This window comes from Pristis pectinata, chromosome 10, assembly GCF_009764475.1.
Source record: "Pristis pectinata isolate sPriPec2 chromosome 10, sPriPec2.1.pri, whole genome shotgun sequence".
Taxonomy (NCBI): domain Eukaryota; kingdom Metazoa; phylum Chordata; class Chondrichthyes; order Rhinopristiformes; family Pristidae; genus Pristis; species Pristis pectinata.
The window spans coordinates 28,946,279-28,967,033 of NC_067414.1; the positions used below are offsets into that span (position 1 = coordinate 28,946,279).

The window sequence follows — 20,755 nt, forward strand, 5'->3', positions numbered from 1 at the left end:
CCAATTCTCTGAATTTCCTTACTGCTTTCGTTTGTCAGTATGTTTGTGCTTAAATTAGAACAGATGGTAGGTTGGCAGTCAGGGTCAGCAACTTTTCACACTTCAACACTGTTTCCTGACATAAGTGCCATTACATGGAGTAGTTCTTCCATTCTGCTGTCCTTGAGAAAATAGTCATCCACACTATTTCTGGTATCTTTCCAAGTCAATTTGTGCTCAAAAATCACCACATTTGTAGTCAAATTCAATTGACCAAAGGAGTTGCAGTATTCACACTCTTGCAACTTGAAAAATACTTCACAGTTCATGCGTACTATTGAAACATATAGTGTTGTAATACAGGCAACACTGCATGCAGTGAAATGATTATGTAGATAAATTCATGACGTCTGACTCAAACAAGAATGTTACTCGTCAGCCAAGGGCGATGCCAGAGTGCTAAAAATGAGCCAACGCTGACATTTGGAAGGTTTTTTTAAAATTAAAAAACATTAGACCTAGTCTTATCACATTTTGCTTGAGACTTTTTTTTTTAAAAAGTACTGTTTCTTTAAAATCACATTCATTCCATTTTATTGTGACATAAAACAAAACATTCACCATTTCAGTGAAGGGTAATGGTCAAAGCAGCAAAATCATCTTGGACCATGGAGATAGGGTAGGGAGTACATAGCATGATCCAGTTTCATACTAATTCAATTTCAGTTCAGTTTCTGCGGCCATCATTATTGAACCGTCTCTCATAGTTTACATAATTATATCTAGTTCACATCCTGACCTCACATTTGTAGCTATGCAATTCCCAAATACTGGCTTCCCAGAAGTCAAAGAAATATTGTCAATCTAAATACTGTTTCGTGATTTACAGTAAGTGTTGCAAGGACCATCTTGGGAAAAGAGCAAAGAAATTAAAAAAATGCTTAGACCTTAGAATATCTGAGAGGGCAACAACGGTATATACACATCTACCCTTTCAACACTAGATTTGGTATTGTGGAAGGGTAACTTTGCACTTTTTAAAGGAGATCCTTGTAATCTAGTTCACACCTATTAGAGAGAATATTCCCAATTTTTAGTTATTTCAAAAGTAAGCATAAAACTATGCACTTCACACTTTTGACTACACACATTATTTAGTCTAAACATTTTACTTCCTACTCTATAGGAACATTTTTCTCTTCTAATTTTCTTAAATGGAGGAATAATTAGTCATCAAGATATCCACCCCAAAAGGCATTATTTGAGTTATAGTTCACAGCACATCACCCAATCATATCAGTGACAAGTATTATAATTTATAGTTACACAAGACGAAAAAAAATCACTAAAATTCTAGAAAGTACGAGCAAGTATTTAATACTGCTACAGCACTTGAACATACATCTCCCACCAATGTCAATTTTAGAATCATCTTTCATGATTGAATATTTCTGGATTTGAAGTTTGTATTTTTACAACATTTTTGAAAATGCAGATCAATTTTTTTTAAATGATACCTTACAAGGCTTATTCATAAATTAACACCCAGAACCCAGTTCTGATCCAAGGCCCAATGAGCTACATTTATAATGTAATGGCAAACGTGTGCTTTGAGAGAAACAATGTAATTCCTAATGAGATCAAATGAAATTATCTTATAACACAGACCATCACATCCAATCCAGACCTCAATTACCCAGAGGTCACCAAAATGTCCTTCCCTTGAGCGAATGTCTTCCACAATCTTTATCACTGCCATGCTCCCAAACAAAATTGCTAATTTATGTAAACAAATTGTTGGACAATCATGCAGCTCAACATGCAGTATGAATACGTTTTCGCATTCTCAGTTTAAAGGAGTTAATACCAACTCCTCATGTCTCAACCAACTCTTTCACTTTCGTGCAAAAACTAAAACAAGTACACTAGATGAGAAATGAGCATCAAAAATTCAACCTCAAGTGCTGTCCTACGTGAAATCCATTTTATGTTCAACTCACCACTAGGAAATTAGTAAGTGTTATTAAAGGAATAATCCAACAACAAAACTAATACTTACATTGAATTTTATTATGTCATATATCAAGTATCGAGGAACAGGGTGTCCATTTACTTTGTCAATGATCATTTCCTTAAAAAAAAGGAAAAAATGATTTAACATCTTGACATTTGTAAATCTGATGCATGATTCATATAATATACTGAAGTTCAGGCATTCAAAAGTTAATTGACCAAATGTAACTTCCCTTACAATCTGCTTGCTATATTGAAATGTAATTGTACATATTAGCACAGAGTATGACATTGATTTTAAAATGTTCTCCAGCAACACATGCTCTAACCTGATTATCAGGAGAATACAGGAACTAACCAAACGAAAAAAAAGTTTCTTAAAAAAATATACATGCTTCTAAAATGCAGCAAGGGAACACTACAATTTCACCATTAATTCAGAATTTTTCAGTTCTGAATATGTTGATCAATTTAACACTGCACATTTTATCAGGGTTGAAGGGAAGTTTTTTTTTTCACTGAGGGAATGTTCATTGTGAGCCTAATAAATGAAATTCATAATAAAAATAGAAAACCTACTATTGAAGTGCACTGGTGCAATTGATATTACAGTACAGTCAAAACATAGATGTACATTTAATCTGTGCATCATTCATCACAGTGCATTATGACAATCACTTCAATTATTGAGGAACATGTTGATGAAAATGTGAAAAAAATTCAGTGGGGGGGGGGGGGGGAGGGAAAAACAAAAACAAATCCCTCTCCAATCACGATATTTGCCACCACTGCACGCCCGCTTCCCCAATCTCTCCAATCCCAACAACCACATTCTCCCAAAATATTTTTTAATAATTTTTTCACTAATGTTTATGTTATGTGAGATACTGAGATCAATCAGAAAGACAGGAGGTTCCATTCAAGTGTCAGGTGGCAATAGCAATCCAGTAACAATAAATTTTCTTTTCTTCCCACTACTGAGCTAAATCTGCCCAGTTTCATAAATCAATAAAGCAATTTCCTGATCAGATTATCTTATCCACCTAACCATGAAGCTTTACTGCCCAGAACATAAAACTGATTGCAGAGTCATCTGTTGTTCTGTTGCAGCTAAATCCAAACTGGAAGCCTAAAGTACTATAAATTGTTGCCAATTTGAAGTAGTTCAGCAGTACAACTCATAGCTCAAGCATACTCTTATGTGAAATTTCAATGCAGCAGCATTCTTATTGCACTCTTATATTTGTACACAGCAGCTGACAATAATAATCAACGAGACACAGCAGTGCATTCCTCAAGTACCCCAAAAACTTCAATGATATTTAAATCCATATGCAGCTTAAGAACTACTTTTACACCCCTCCTTTCTCTCCTTCCTCCAAAGAAATAGCAATCAACATTCCTTCTGAAATGTTTATCGGCAGAGTACAGTCCTGAAGTGCAACCTATCACTGCATAACACTACATACGAGTGCTTGAATGATTAGACTCGTGTTTTTACACTGCATCCTAAACAGAAAAACTATTAGGAATGAAACCAACAACACTTGAGCTGGGAATGATCTCAGGAAGAACTTCAAATAATTGTTATTATAGCCTGGCAAAAGGTTCCTTTCCCTCTTGAAATGTTTAAAAATTCAGTTTAAGTAGTGATTAGCATCAATATTTATGCATGCAGAAGAATTAAACTTAAGAAGAAAAAAGGAATGTATACTTTACTGCTAATGTCTTTCTTTTTCTGTATTTATTTTAAACAGTGCAATGATTTTTGGAAAGGGTCAGATCCAACAGCTATCCCATCTGTGCCACCTGCTGCTGTTCACATATTACCATCATTTCCAATAATATACAAGCCAGTAACGGCAGCATGCTTACACCCCACACAAATTGACAGTCACATTGATCATGGTGACATTTCAATTTTGTCAGCTTTCCAATAGAGCCTCAAGTTCAATTACACCACTCATAATTGCCAAGCACTGAACTGCTTGGTACTCTTCACTGCAGTCAGAATATTATCGATTCAAGCCTTGCAATCCAAAGCAAAAATTATTTTACAGCCATTGTGTTTCTCCATCCCTTCATATGGGATAGAGTTCCATGGACATCAGCACTTTCCCAGTACTTTAGTGAAGGCACCGACCCTCACGTGGGTCAAAGGAATAAATGTCACAACTAGTCACTTGACCACAGGAAAAAAATCAGCAAGCCTTCAACTTTTTTTCAAGCAAGGTTTTCAACTTTTATTTATTTGATGGTTTATCATTGGCAAGACTGACATTTATTGTCCATCCCTCAATATCCTTCTTAAACTGTTGCAGTCCTTCTAGTTAATGTACTTTCACAGCACTGTTGTAAAGCGAGTTCCAAGATTTAGGCAATGTATCTGGCACTATATTTCCAAGTCAGGATGGTGTGCAAATTGTTAGTGAACACTGTGGTAGTGCTCCTTGAATGTAAAGCCCTTGTTCTACTTGGTAGGAGAGGCCATGGGTCCGGGAGGTGCTATTGGAGTAGTCTAGGGAGTAACTGCAGCACATCTGTAGATGACACACATTGCAGCCATTATGCACCAGTGACAGAGCAAATGAAATTTAGGGAGATGGATCAGGCTGCTTTGTCCTGGATGGTGTTAAGCTTTTTAGTTGTTGCTTGAGCTAACTTATTTGGGTAAGTGGAAAGTAATTCATCACAGTCTTGACAAATGCTTTTCAGATGGTGGAAAGCCTTTGGAAAGTCTCCCTGACCCTACTCGCATCTCCGGAGCATCTTGACAGTAAAAACACCTACATTAGACTATTATTTATTGACTATAGTTCCAACTTCAATACTATAATTCCAAGCAAACTCATCACCAAACTCTGAGACATGGGACTCAACACCTCCATTTGCAACTGGATCCTTGACTTCCTGACCAACAGACTGCAATCAGTAAGAATAGGCAGCAACACCTCCGCCACAATTATTCTCAACACTGGTGCCCCTCAAGGTTCTGTCCTCAGCCCTCTTCTCTACTCCCTATACATTCATAACTGCGTGGCCAGATTCTGCTCTAACCCCATCTACAAGTTTGCAGATGATACTACCGTAGTGGGCTGTATCTCAAATAATGATGAGTTGGTGTACAGGAAAGAGATAGAGAGCTTAGTGACACAGTGTCATGACAACATCCTTTCCCTCAACATCAGCAATACAAAAGAGCTGGTCATTGACTTCAGGTAGGGGGCCAGTGCACATTCTCCTGTCTACATCAACGATGCTGAGGTCGAGAAGGTTGAGAGCTTCAAGTTCCTTGGAGTGAACATCACCAATAACCTGCCCTGGTCCAACCATGAGGACGTCACAGCCAAGAAAGCTCACCAGCACCTCTACTTCCTTAGGAAGCTAAAGAAATTTGTCACATTTCCTTTGACACTTACCAACTTCTATTGATGCACCATAGAAAGCATCCTATCTGGATGCATCACGGCTTGATATAGCAACTGCTCTGCTGGAACTGCAAGAAACTGCAGAGAGTTGTGGACACAGCTCAGCACATCACAGAAACCAGCCTCCCCTCCATGGACTATACTTCTTGCTGCCTTGGTAAAGCAGCCAGCCTAATCAAAGACCCCACCCACCCCAGACGTTCCCTCTTCTCCCCTCTCCCAATCGGGCAGAAGATACAAAAGCCTGAAAGCACATACTACCAGGCTGAAAAACAGTTTCTATCCCACTGTTATAAGACTATTGAATGGTTCCCTGATACATAAGGTGACTCTTGACCTCACAATCTACCCTCGTTATGACATTGCACCTTATATAAGGCTGCATGGTAGTGTAGCAGTTAACATAACACTATTACAGCGCCAGCGACCTAAGTTCAATTATGCCGCTGTCTGCAAGGAGTTTGTACGTTCTCCCCGTGTCTGCGGGGGTTTCCTCCAGATGCTCTGGTTTCCTCCCACATTCCAAAGATATACAGGTTGGGAACTGTGGACATGCTGTGTTGGCGCCAGAAGAGTGGTGACACTTGCGGGCTGCCCCCAGCACATTCTCAGTAACGTAAAAAGACGCATTTCACTGTGTGTTTTGATGTACATGTGACTAAAAAATATCTTGTCTACCTGCACTGCACTTTCTCTGTAGCTGTGACACTTTACTCTGCATTCTGTTATTGTTTTACCTTGTACTGCTTCAATGCACTGTGTAATGAAATGATCTTATGAACTGCATTCAAGACAAGTTGTTCACTGTACCTCGATACAAGTGACCATAATAAACAAATTCCAATATCAGGAGCTAATTCACTTGTTACGGGACACCCAACCTTTGAGCTGCTCTTGTAGTAATGTTAGTAACATGATTCAGCTGACTCTTCCAATGGTGAGCTGCCAGTATATTAAGGGTGGAGCACTGTGATTACAATGCCACTGAATGTCAAGGGTAGATTGTTGGAGTCTGTCCTGATGGGAATGGTCATTGTCTGGCATTTTTGTGGCATGAAATGCTTCACTTGCCCAGGAGTTACAAATGGAATTGACTATTGTGTAATCATTAACGAACATCCACACTTCTGAACTTGTGATGGAAGGAAGGTCACTAATGAAGCAGCTGAAGATGGTTGAACCCAAGACATTACCCTGAGGAGTTCACGCACTGATATCCGAAGGTTAGGATGGTTTACCTCCAACTACCATAACCATGTCTCTTTGGGCAATGAATGACTCTCCTTGATGCCACACTCTGTTAGCATGTCATGGGCATTTGCTCTAACCTCAGGTTGAATTCAGCACAGAGGAACACACTTCCCATGGTGAATCTCAGTTGACATTTTCCACTCTGGCCCAACCTCAAACCATTTGTAAAATGCCAACCTAGATCATCTATCTCACCTCAAACGAAGGATTTGAACCCTGAAACTCTAATCTGCATGTTTTCGTACTATTTTCAACCCCATGTGTATCTACTGAATTATTCAAGCAGATTCACTCAGATCTCTCTGACCATTTAAACATTCTGCTCTTCGAAGATAACCCCACATTTCCCCACATTATAATTCACCTGCTATGTCCTTGCCTCCTCATTTAACCTACGTATTTCCATTTGCAGGCTGTGTTCTTCTCACTTACTTTCCAACCCTTTTTGTGAGCAAACTTGAAAAATCACCATTATAATCTAGGCCCAGAGTGCAAAGCAGTAATAAATGAGTGCTGGATTGGCCGAGGTGCCATCTATCAAATGATTTCATAAGCCATCTGATCGATCAGATGAATGAGAAAAATCTCAGGGCATTATCATGAGCAACAAATTTTCTGTATTTAGGTCTTCATTCTCAGCCATCACAATCAAAAACAAATTAACCAGGTGTTCACCTCACTGCCGTCCATGAAACTGTACCAACAGCAGTGACAGCACTTCTAACTAATCATGCACCTTTGGAATATGCTGAAAAAAGAAAACGTCCTTTTTCTTTCCAATGACATACTAAAAGTCAGTTGCTCCAATTGAAACCTCAAATGTATCAAGCTTGCTTCAAAGTTTTTAAAAAGTGTTTTCTTTCCTGTCACAGATTAAAGTATATACTCTTCACAATAATCATACAAAGATCGAGACAGCATTGCAAAAACTTACATGTATCTAATCATATGAACAATATTTTAAATGAGCCAAAAGCAATATTGTCACACACCACAAATTTGGATCAATTGAAAATATCTTGGGTATTAACTCTGGCTCAATGGCAACACCGTCATCGCAATCAGAGGGTTCTAGTACAATTCACACTCCATTGAACATGTAATACACTGATGGATCACTGGAGTACTGAGGAAGCACTTCACCACTGAAGATAATTTTTTCACATGCAACATTAAATTGAAACTCTATCCCCCGTTTTAAGTGGTAGTAAATAATCCCATGACAGTATATGAAGGTAAGCAGTACAGTTCTCTGCATACTGGTCATTACTTATCTCTTAACCAACATCCCCAAAATAGATTGTATTATCATGCTATTTGTGGGAACACATTCCCACATCTCCTTTCCCTTTTCTTTGGCAATCCCTCCAGACTGAGGATAAGTGGCTTCCACTCCAGTTCAGGAGGAACAGAAGATGGCTGTGGCTGAACCTATACACACCCACATACAGATACATTATGGCAACACATATGGGCAGAGATATGATCTGCGCAAACCCTCATGCCCCCACCCTAGACCAACTTCACCCCCTTCCCACACCCTCAGCACTGCCCACTCTCGAAGGATGAAGCCACCCATCAATAGCTTCCACTCACCCTCTTCAGCGCCACAACTGGATGGTTGATCACCCTTCCCCTGCCCCCAGTCCCAGCAGCCACCATTCAAAGCTTGTGGGCTGGAGAAGGGCAGTCCTCTCCTGGAAAAAAAATCAGGAAGGCTTTTCAGCCAGCTGCCTGCTCAGTGTTGCCTGACATCGACAGACCGCTGTTAGCTAGAGCTATGTGATTGGGTCCACAGATCCCAGCACTCAATTTCCCAGACAATGGGACAGATTCCTACTGCAGGAGCCTTTCACTCAGCTGCCATTATCACTCAGCTAAACTCAGAAAGCCTCCTTCCACATCACAATAAGAACCACACTTTAAAAGTAAAGTTTCAGCAATATCTATTTTTGCTCAATTGCATTGAAGAGAAATCCGACATATGTTTTCTTTGCCCCAAAACAGTCACTTACAAAAGCTTTCTTACCCCATCCAATAAGGTGTTACTCAGATGAATTCGAAGATCCTTCCGAAGAGGAAACTCAAGGTTTGCCACATGAAAGACTGAACAGTCTCGGTCAATCATGTATACTTCATTCTTGCCATCAATGAGCATCATATACCTGAAGCAAAACAAAAATTTCAAATACTATCACCAATATGCTTCAAAAAAACACTTACAGGACTTTGCAAAACTGGGAAATGAAACTACAACAAATCGCAACACTGTAATACAAACTTAGCTTTCTAATCAGTGGTTTGGGCGTTTTAAACCAAAAACGTGCACAACTAAACAAATTTCTACATCCTAATAGATTTCCTTTGCATTGGCATGTGTAATTAAGTGAATTGGTGTAAAGGACTCCTATATTAATTGCTGCCCGCTTACCCGCATATAGATAATCACTTTTACAAGCCGTCAGTGTCTTGCATACTAAATCCTTACAGAAGCTAGATAGATAATGATGATATTATCAATTTCCTCTCAAGTAGACCAGATGCAATTCTTCAAAAGGGCATTTTGTCCAATCCCAAAATTGAAATCCATCGATGAACAGAAAGATTTATATTGGTTAAGTGCACTTTTATACACTCCTGTCTTCTCGTGCACTCGCTACCACCATACAAAACTGAATGGCAAGCAGCTAAACTCATTATTGGAACCTTACGTTAACTCAACTCAGTGGAACCCTGTGCTGATGAATACCATCCCTTGTACTCATTATGTTTGCTCAGAAGGCTGGGTGGGTCTCTACAACAAACAGAGAACTCTTGTTGCTCAAGCCAAGACTGATTCATACCACTAACTATATGGTCTCATCTGCAAACATATCCATGGAATTTCAGGTAATTAGAAGTGCAGCGAGGGAAAAATAAGTATAGGTGAGATAGACAGCCCAAGGGTCTTAATCAGACTAAACTTATAATAACAAGTAGAAAAACCTACCGTATACATGTAAGTAACAAAGACTGATTATTTCCTGAGCCCATGGGTGGAGATAAAATAAGCCAAATAGGCCACAATCCTGGAATCTATAAAATGATTGCAGAAAGTGAAGGCACTGGACATTGGCTTATTCTGTGTGCAAAACACTATGTGGAGGAGGAGAGGCTGCAAGGCTAAAGCCAGTGAAAATAAAAAAAATCATCTGTTCACCAGTTCTAATCCTGCATTGAAAATGATTTGGCCAAGATGTGGTAAACAACCATCTGTCTTTAATCAATGTAGCTGCTGAAATGTCAGGCTGTAATTGAGATTTGACTATTCATTAGATTAATGCTCAGTACTTGCAATAATTCAATTGCCCTCTGATGCGCCTCCTTTTACCCAAAAGTGCATGTGCCTTAGACCATAACATTTCTTCAAGACCTCTTCCATTTCTTCACGCATTCTTCAAACTCAACATACAACAAGAATCATCCAGGTGCATCTGTTCCTGCACCTCTCTTCTTTTGCCAAGAGGTACAATTTCACACTTCAGATTCAATTTAATCTGCCACTTGTCTGCTCATTGTGCTAGACTACATCCTTCTACAATCTATGACTATCCTCTTCACGATTTACCACACATCCAAATTTGTGGTCCTCTGCAAATCTTAAAATTTTACCCTGCACATCCACAAACAATGGAATCAGAAAAAGCAGCAGCCCTGGCACTGAGCTCTGGAAACACCAATTTTTCCACTATTCTCCAATCTGAAATATCAGGGCTGGTGGGCTTGAGTTTATAAGGAGAGGCAGGATAGGCTGGGGCTTTTTTCGCTGGAGCCGAGGAGGCTGAGGGGTGACCTTATAGGAGGTCTCTAAAATTATGAGGGGTGAATGATCACAATTTCTTTTTCCCCAGGGGTAGGGGAGTCTAAAACCCGAGGGGTAGGGGAGTCTAAAACCCGAGAGGGGAAAGATTTAAAGGGGACCTGCGGAGCAACTATTTCCACACAGAGGATAGGGGGTATATGGAATAAGCTGCCAGGGTAAGTGATAGAGGCAAGTACAATTACAATGCGTAAAGACATGTATACGGGTACATGAATAGGAAAGGTTTAGAGAGATATGAGCCACACACAGGTAAATGGGACTAGCTCAGGTAGGCATCTTGGTTGGCATGGATGAGTTGGGCCTAGGGCCTGTTTCTGTGCCGTACAACTCTATAAACCAAATTTTTATCCACTCTGTCACTAATCATTTTATTCCAGGGTCTTTTGGTCACACCAGCTATATACATCACTTTGCCTTGAAGCTCATCCATTTGTCAATTATGTCCGAGTGCTTTATAATTAAAGTGTAGTGGTTGCTACCGCGGAATAAAACAAGACTCTACTCGGAGGATTGCCAAACAGAACTGGTTTATTTTCCCGCCTTGTGCGGGCCCTTTAAGGGAGAAAAACTCCCGCCCAAAAAAACCGGCAATGACGTAAGTCCTACGTCATCAGGACTTTCCCGCGCACAGGTTCTCCCCGTCGCTCGGAAAGACGAGGCCCGCCGCCATCTTGGGCCTCATCGCTCCGACGCCGCGCGACCCGACTGCCGAGCCTGTTCGCCCGACTAGACGGTGAGTCGCCACACAACCCCCCCCAGAACCAGCGAGACAGTCCCCAAGGTCCGTGGGCTGTGCCAGCTGCCGCTTAGGGGGGCGGCCTCTGCGTCGTGGCGTGGCAACCTCGACAGGCTGTTGCAGATCCAAATGGGCCGGTTTGAGGCGGTCCGCCGTGAAAACCTGTTCCCTGCCTCCAATGTCCAAAATAAAAGTGGATCCGTTATTCCGTATGACTCGGAACGGTCCCTCATATGGTCGTTGCAATGGCGCCCGAGGTGTGCCCCTGCGAACGAAAACAAACTTACAGTCCCGTAGTTCCTTGGGCTGGCAGGATGGGGCTTGACCGTGCCATGAGGTGGGAATCGGGGCCAAGGCGCCGAGCTTCTCGCGCAGTCTTTGTAGAACTGCTGGGGGTTGTTCCCCTTGGTCCTGAAGGGCAGGTATGAAATCCCCGGGGACAACTAGTGGCGCCCCGTATACAAGCTCAGCTGACGAAGTGCGGAGGTCTTCTTTGGGGGCAGTGCGTATGCCGAGCAGGACCCAAGGCAGCTCGTCAACCCAGTTAGGACCCTTCAGGCGGGCCATCAAGGCCGATTTTAGATGGCGGTGAAAACGTTCCACCAACCCGTTTGATTGAGGATGGTAGGCCGTGGTGGTGTGCAGCTGCGTCCCTAGCAGGTTCGCTAATGCAGCCCAGAGACTGGAAGTGAATTGGGTGCCTCTGTCTGAAGTGATGTGGGCCGGAACGCCAAAACGTGAGACCCAAGTTGTGAGCAGCGCTCGGGCGCAGGAATCAGTTGTGATGTCAGTCGGGGGGGTTGCCTCAGGCCACCTCATGAACCGGTCCACGATGGTAAGGAGGTACCGGGCTCCTCTTGAAACCGGCAGAGGGCCCACGAGGTCGACGTGTATGTGGTCGAACCTCCTACGGGTAGGCTCGAACTGCTGTGGTGGGACCTTGGTGTGTCGCTGGATTTTTGACGTCTGGCAGTGCAGACAAGTCCTGGCCCACTCACTGACCTGTTTGCGCAGGCCATGCCAGACAAACTTGCTGGCGACCAGTCGGACAGTAGATCTGATGGACGGGTGCGCCAACCCATGTACCGAGTCAAAAACGCGTCTCCGCCAGGCTGCAGGGACAATAGGGCGGGGCTGACCAGTCGCAACGTCGCAAAGTAGGGTCCGCTGACCTGGACCAACCAAGAAATCTCAGAGCTGCAGACCCGAGACTGCGGTTCTGTAGCTGGGCAGTTCGTCGTCGGCTTGCTGTGCGTCAGCCAGGGCCGTGTAGTCGACACCCAAGGATAGGTTGTGGATGGTTGGTCTGGAAAGTGCATCAGCAACAACATTATCCTTTCCGGAGACATGTTGGATGTCAGTTGTGAACTCGGAAATGTAGGATAAATGTCTCTGCTGACGAGCTGACCAGGGATCGGAGACTTTGGAGAAGGCAAAGGACAGAGGCTTATGATCGGTGAAAGCGGTGAAAGGCCTGCCTTCTAGAAAGTATCGGAAATGCCGGACCGCCAGATACAGCGCTAGAAGTTCCCAATCAAAAGCGCTGTACTTCAGTTCGGGCGGTCTAAGGTGTTTGCTGAAAAATGCCAAGGGTTGCCAGCGGCCTTCGAGTAGCTGTTCCAGTACCCCACCCACCGCGGTGTTGGACGCGTCTACCGTGAGGGCAGTCGGGACGTCAGTCCTAGGGTGTACCAGCATCGTGGCGTCTGCCAGGGCGTCTTTGGCCTTAACGAAAGCAGCCGCAGCCTCGTCAGTCCAGGTGATGTCCTTGCCCTTACCAGCCAGCAGCGAGAACAGAGGGCGCATGATACGGGCTGCTGCAGGGATGAAACGATGGTAAAAGTTGACCATCCCAAGGAATTCCTGTAGGCCTTTGACTGTGTCGGGGCGGGCAAAATGGCGGATAGCATCCACCTTGGCAGGTAGGGGTGTTGCCCCGTCGCTGGTGATTTTGTGGCCGAGGAAATCGATAGAGTCAAGTCCGAATTGGCACTTGGACGGGTTAATCGTGAGGCCGAAATCGCGGAGGCGGGAATACAGCTGGCGGAGGTGGGAAAGGTGTTCCTGGCGGTTACGGCTGGCGATCAGTATGTCGTCCAAGTAAATGAACACGAAGTCCAGGTCTTGGCCTACCGCGTCCATCAGCCGCTGGAAGGTCTGCGCGGCGTTCTTAAGGCCGAACGGCATCCGAAGGAATTCGAACAGGCCGAATGGGGTGATAATCGCAGTTTTGGGGACGTCATCCGGATGGACCGGGATTTGGTGGTATCCCCTAACGAGGTCCACTTTGGAAAAGATGCGGGCCCCGTGTAAGTTCGCTGCGAAGTCCTGGATGTGAGGGATGGGATAGCGGTCCGGGGTGGTGGCGTCATTCAGCCTGCGGTAGTCGCCGCAGGGCCTCCACCCTCCGGTGGCTTTGGGGACCATGTGCAGGGGGGAGGCCCAGGGGCTGTCTGACCTGCGAACAATCCCCAGCTCCTCCATGTGATGGAACTCTTCCTTTGCCAGGCGGAGCTTGTCTGGAGGTAATCGTCGTGCTCGGGCATGAAGGGGTGGCCCTGTGGTAATGATGTGGTGTCGTACCCCATGTGTGGGCCGAGAATTTGTAAACGAAGGTGCCAAAATCGATGGGAATTCGGCTAGGAGCTTGGCGAAATCGTCGCCAGAAAGGGTAATGGAGTCCAGGCACGGGGCTGGTGGGCTGATTTCTCCCAGGGGATAGGTCCGGAGAGTGCTAGAGTGGACTAACCGCTTCCTTCGCAGGTCGACTAACAGGTTGTGGGCCCGAAGGAAATCGGCTCCTAGGAGTGGTCGGGCGACGGTGGCAAGGGTAAAGGTCCAGGTAAAACGGCTGCCGCCAAAGTGTAATTGAAGCGTACGGGTGCCGAAAGACCGTATCGTTGTACCGTTGGCGGCATTGAGTAGAGGACCTGGTGGCCTGTCACGAGTGTCGCAGCCTGTCGGGGGCAAAATACTGACCTCCGCTCCAGTATCAACGAGGAAATGCCGTCCAGATTTCTTGTCCCGAACGAAGAGGAGGCTCTGTCGGCGGCCAGCCGCCGTAGCCATCAGCGGCGGCTGGCCCTGGCGTTTCCCTGAAACTTGCAGGGTGGGCGGCATCGACGGGCCTCCGCACCCCACCTCTGATGGTAGAAGCACAGCTGGTCACCCGTGTCGTCGTCCGCGTTCCTGGGGCGTGGCTGCTCGGTTGCTGGGGCCGGGCGAGGCAGGCATTGGGCTCGCAGCCTGGTGATTTGACTGACGGACGAACCGCTCTCGCGCTTGGCCCTCCACAGGACATCTGCCCGGGCGGCCACCTCACGGGGGTTGCTGAAGTCGGCGTCAGCTAACAACAAGTGGATGTCATCGGGGAGCTGTTCGAGGAAGGCCTGTTCGAACATCAGGCATGGCTTGTGTCCCTCGGCCAATGCCAGCATCTCATTCATTAGGGCGGATGGGGATCTGTCCCCCAGGCCATCCAGATGAAGCAGGCGGGCGGCGCGCTCACGGCGGGAGAGGCCGAAGGTCCGGATCAAAAGATCTTTGAAAGCCGGGTACTTATCTTCCTCCGGAGGCGACTGGGTGAAGTCTCCAACCTGGGCGGCTGTCTCCTGGTCCAGAGAGCTAACCACATGGTAGTACTTCGTGGAGTCGGAGGTGATCTGCCGAAGGTGGAATTGCGCTTCGGCCTGGTCAAACCAGACGCTGGGCCGAAGTGTCCAAAAGGTGGGCAGCTTGAGGGCCACTGCGTTGGCTGCTGCGCTGTCATCCATTTCGCGGGTCCAAAAGCCGTTTGGACCGTCGGGGTCACCAATGTAGCGGTTGCTACCGCGGAATAAAACAAGACTCTACTCGGAGGATTGCCAAACAGAACTGGTTTATTTTCCCGCCTTGTGCGGGCCCTTTAAGGGAGAAAAACTCCCGCCCAAAAAAACCGGCAATGACGTAAGTCCTACGTCATCAGGACTTTCCCGCGCGCGGGTTCTCCCCGTCGCTCGGAAAGACGAGGCCCGCCGCCATCTTGGGCCTCGTCGCTCCGACGCCGCGCGACCCGACTGCCGAGCCGGTTCGCCCGACTAGACGGTGAGTCGCCACAAAAGACAATTTATGAAAACAAATGTACAACTTTTGGTTTAGTGACAGTTATTCATGCTTTAATGCATTAAAACAGAATCGCCAAGATATAAATTCTGAATATTTCAGCTTCACATTTTAAGAAATCGTTAAGAAAGTAACAATTTGAAAAACAAAAATATTTATAATACACAGAATAACTTCTGATGAGTTCTGATGATAACTAAGTTCCTGTGGGCAGGATTGAAATCCATATTGTGCCAACTATAAGTTTCGTATTTGTAGTACACAGATCGTTCAAATACAAAAATGGATCCATTAGTCAGATTGCATCCTTTCAAAGAGCATCAGTTTCTTTGGCTCCATTTTCAAGGAAATGATGAGGCATAAAAGCATTTAACAATGATGCCGAAAAACTGTAAAATGAAAATAAAGTCTAACTTGAATTGGATTACATTTTGCATTCAATAAACTACATCAACTTTCACAGTTTTCTTTTTTTTGTAATGTACAAAAAAGTTCAAAATATTACAAAATGCAGATACTGAGCAAATGCTGTACTGGCAAGATAACATCAATCCAAATGTTTAAAAAAATTGAAGCAAAGAAACTTTGCACAAAATAGTTGGAGTCATACCTTGCTAGCACACGACTTTTAATGGCAGTACCATCACCAAGTTTCCCATCGTCAACACCCTGGAGGTCACCACTGAGCAGACACTCAACTAGACCAGCCCATAAATCCCAGGATTACAAGAGCAGTTCAAAGGTTGGCTGTCCTGCTCCTGACATCCCAAAGACTTGCCCATATCTACAAGCCACAAGAGAGAAGTGTGATGGAATAACTCCACACTTGGCCTGGATGACTGCAGCTCCAACCAGAAGCTCAGTACCATCCAGGACAAAGCAGCCCACTTGATTAGCACCCCATCAAATACCCTAAATATCAACTGCAATGTGTAGCATACACAAAATGCACTGCAGTTACTTACCCAGGACACTCCAACAGCACTTCCCAAAGTTACCACTAAGAAGTTCAAGGGCAATTGGTGCATATTAACATCACCATCTGCAGGTTCCCTTTAAGTTGCACACTATACTGATTTGGAAATATATCACTGCTTAACCTATAATACTGTGGGAGTACCTTGATTCCTTCACAATTTCTGCCACCTTCATCAGAATTCCACCACTATTCACACCTTCTCCTCCCCTTTGAGCATTTTGAAGGGACCCTCATGACCCTCTTCCACTCCCACCAACCATCCCCTTTTCTATGGCACTTTCCTTTCACCTCCCACCAGCCAGGGACCCAAACACACTTTCCAGATGCAACAGCCATTCACTTGCACTTTTCCAAGTGTTCACATGGTCTCCTCTACATTGGAAAAGCCAGGCACAGACTGGGTCATTGTTTTGAAAAGCACCTGCATTCAATCTACAAGGACAATTCTGAGCTTCCTGTTGCCTGCCACTTTAATTCGCAATCCCACTCTAATCTCTCCCTCTGTAGCCTCCTATACAGTTATACTGAGGCCCAACCTACGCTTGACAACAGCACCTCATCTTCTTTCTGGGCACAATGCAACCTTCTGGACTCATTACTGAATTCTACTTCAGGTAACTTGCTTTCTCAATCTCTAGTAGATGGTCCATTCATCTGTGATACTGGCTCAGTTTTTCCCATTTCCACTAGCACAGTTTGAACTGCTGGGTATATCCTGCATTTTGCAATTTATACATCCCTTTGTGTTCTCACTCTCCAAGTGTCCTTATTTCATAGCTTTTAACAAAGAACTCTGTTCTCTCACTCTAACTGCCCCTATTAACTCCCATGGTTACAGCTTATCCCCAGGGTTACCGTGGCCTCACACTATCAGAGATATTCCCTTTGTTCTATCCATCCCACCCCCATTCTCCCTGCACCTTAAAACCAACTTATATTCTCTTCTTCCAAGTTCTAACAAAGAGCCTTTGACCTGAAACCTTAACTCCGTTTCTCTTTCCACATGTGCGACCTGACCTGCTGAGTGTTTCTGGCATTATGTCTTTATTTCAGATTTCCAGCATCGGCAGTGGGTTTTTTTTTGGCTTTCTGAAAGAACACCAACATCCCTCTCAGGACTACCAGGAAAGTGCAGTAAATGCAGCTATGCCACATTTCAAAAATAATCAAAGCAGCAGCAAAATACTCCCACAGTCATTGGGAAGTCACTTCCAGGATTTAGACCCAGTAATGAAGCAGCAGTGCTATATTTCCAAATCAGGATAATCTGTTCTGTTGCAGAAAAAACAACATTTTCAGAAATGCGAAAATGATCTCACTGATCTACCTGTTGATTTTATTCTAAATTATATATTGTCATTTTGTAACCTTGTATTAAAATAATTGCAGAAGTCACTAATAACTTGCTAGACTTTATACTTCACTTCTAAAATGAAAGAAGAACACTACCTTTTTTTTAACATTTACACAACTAGCGTTGAGAAGTATTTTAAATAAGGATCCTAAGTGAAATGACCAAGCGAATGGAATTAGTTGAATTATGCCAGCAAAGAAAGAAAAGGGAACTACTTACCCCACATATTCGGATTACACACAAATTCAAGTGAAAAGATATACATAATAAATATACAAAAAAAGTTAACTGCACTTATTTTGCAAATTTTTTGTCAGTTGAATTTGCTCACTCTGGAAAAGATCATGGTACTTGATGAAGACAGTCCATTTAAGAAATTTGTACTGCTCAGATTTTAGCAGTATTACTTACAACTTTTTAAATAAGTAGCTAAGTCAATTAAGTGTGCAGATAGCCAAGAATGTGCATGCAAATAAATCTCATATTATTGTGTTTGCAGAGAACTGATGGCTTATATAGAAGGGTGGTGGTCAGAGGAAACAGCATTTGATTTCTGATCAACTAATGAGATAAACTTGAAACATCTGAGGATTAGTAGTGATTGACAATTTAGGTGTCATAGTCATGCTGTGCCTCAGTGTACCAACACCCTGCAGTTTCACACGTGGCAGGTTTCTTAGCTCATCAGTGTCATTGGCAGAAAGAGTGAATGGAGGAGGAAAAGGGCATACGCATGAGTCAGGCCTTGATTATAGACCAGAAATCAAATGACATAAACACACCACTCTGTTGGGAAATAGTTCAAGCTGTTGAGGGAGAGCAAATATGGCTGAGGAACAGGGGACAGATAGTAATAGGTGAGAGGGATAGATTAAAAATAAATAACTGTTTTAATGATTAAAAAGAATCAGCTGTAAAATTAGTGCAATATTTGACCTACTGAATATCAGTATCTAGTATCACAATGACAATTCAAGCATGCCATTTACCATATTATTCTACAGGGACTTAAAGTTCCAGTATTACAGCATCTCCTCCATTGAGTTTGCCTGCTCTTCTTTACCAAATAGTCCACTCCAGCTTTTACTCACCATGTTATCTGCCCTAGTCCTGGAGTTGTATTTTAATTTGAAATCATATCTGATATTAATCTTTTCTGTTGAATTTAGCAATTCACATTCCTCAAAAAGATTCTGAGCATCCAATTTCAAAGCTAAACTGCAAGACTTTCCGCATAACTGGTCTATATATTTTCATGAATTGTATTGTAACTTGATGATCAGCATAGATTGTAATGCTCAAGATGTGATCAAACTGGAGCAGTACATCTCTTCAAATCCTACCAATTTGGTAACATAGCTCAGCATTCCAAGCCCAACTATTTTAATATCAGTCAGAGAACATGTGCTATAAGTTTCTATAAAAATAGAGGGCAATGGGTAAGCCTAGTAATTTCTACGGTAGGGACATGTTCGCACAGCTTTGTGGGCCGAAGGGCCTGAATTGTGCTGTAGGTTTTCTATGTTTCTATATGCTCTTCCAGTTTCAAAGGTCACTGCAGAGGTATGACCTCTACAAGTTATCCCCATAGCAACACCTGACATATTGTATTAGAGATATTCCCTTTGTCTGCTCCATCTCTCCCTCCTTTCCTGCAACTTGAAAACTTTTTTTTTTCCCCCACTTTCCCAGTTCTAGCATATGGCCTTCAACCAGAAACAGTAACTCTTTTTCCTTTTTCCACAGTTGCTGCCTGACATGCTTAGTGTTTCCAGTATTTTTTATTTTTATTTCAGACTTCCAGCAGTTCTTCTGATTTTCATTCACATATCCTTGATAATACATCGCCTTTTCAATAGTAAAGTTGCCTTGCAAACATTCTTCAGGTTTTATCAAGGACATAGGATATAGTCAAATATTGTGCCTCTATTGAATGAACACGACCTGCTCAAAGACCAGATTTCCTAAAGCCAAAATACTGATGGCTAGCTTTCGGCTCCTCTAAAGTTTCATAAAACCATATTACATAGGAGCATAATTAGGCCATTCGGCCCTTCGAGTCTGCTCCACCATTCAATCATGGCTGATTTATTTTTCTCATTCAACCCCATTCTCCTGCCTTCTCCCCATAACCTTCGACACCCTTACTAATCAAGAACCTATCAACCTCTGCTTTAATTATACCCAATGATTTGGCCTCCATAGCCTTCTGTGGCAATGTATTCCACAGATTCACCACCCTCTACCTAAAGAACTTCCTCCTCCTCTTGGTTCTAAAGGCACTTGCTTTTATTCTGAGGCTGTGCCCTCTGGTCCTAGGCTCTCCCACGACTAGAAACATCCTCTCCCCATCCACTCTATCCAGGCTTTTCCATATTCAGTAGATTCCAATAAGATCCCCCCTCATCCTTCTAAACTCCAGCAAGTACAGGCCCAGAGCCATCAAACGCTCCTCATATGTTAACCCTTTCACTGCCAGGATCATTCTCGTAAACCTCCTCTGGACCCACTCCAATGCAAGCAAGTCCTTCCTGAGATATGGGGCCCAAAACTGCTCACAATACACCAAATGTGGTTTGACCAACACCTTATAAAGCCTCAGCATTACATCCTTGCTTTTATATTCTAGTCCTCTTGAAATGAATGCTAACATTGTATTTGCCTTCATTACTACCGACTCAAACTGCAAGTTAACCTTTAGGGAATTCTACACTGGGACTCCCAAGTCCCTTTGCACCTCCAATTTCTGAATTCACTCCCCATTTAGAAAATAATCTACAACTTTATTCCTTCCATCAAAGTGCATGACCATACCCTTCCCTACACTATTCCATCTGCCACTTCTTTGCCCATTCTCCCAACCTGTCCAATTCCCTCCGTAGACTCCTGCTTCCTCAACACTACCTGCCCCTCCACCTACCTGTTTCATCCGCAAACTTGGCCACAAAACCATCAATTCCATAATCGTGATCATTAACATACAACATGAAAAATAGCAGACCCAACACCCACCCCTGAGGAACACCACTAGTCACCGGCAGCCAACCAGAAA

General features: G+C 43.7%; 1 protein-coding gene across 1 annotated transcript in view; it reads right to left on the minus strand.

Annotated features, from left to right (window-relative positions):
• Positions 1-20,755, minus strand: part of rngtt (RNA guanylyltransferase and 5'-phosphatase) — a 240,263-nt gene that overhangs the window by 156,242 nt on the left and 63,266 nt on the right. The window contains exons 9-10 of the mRNA XM_052025136.1: positions 8,701-8,836; positions 2,039-2,110 (exon numbers count right to left, since the gene is read on the minus strand). Coding sequence (XP_051881096.1) covers positions 2,039-2,110; positions 8,701-8,836 — 208 coding nt within the window. The remainder of the gene's footprint in view (positions 1-2,038; positions 2,111-8,700; positions 8,837-20,755) is intronic.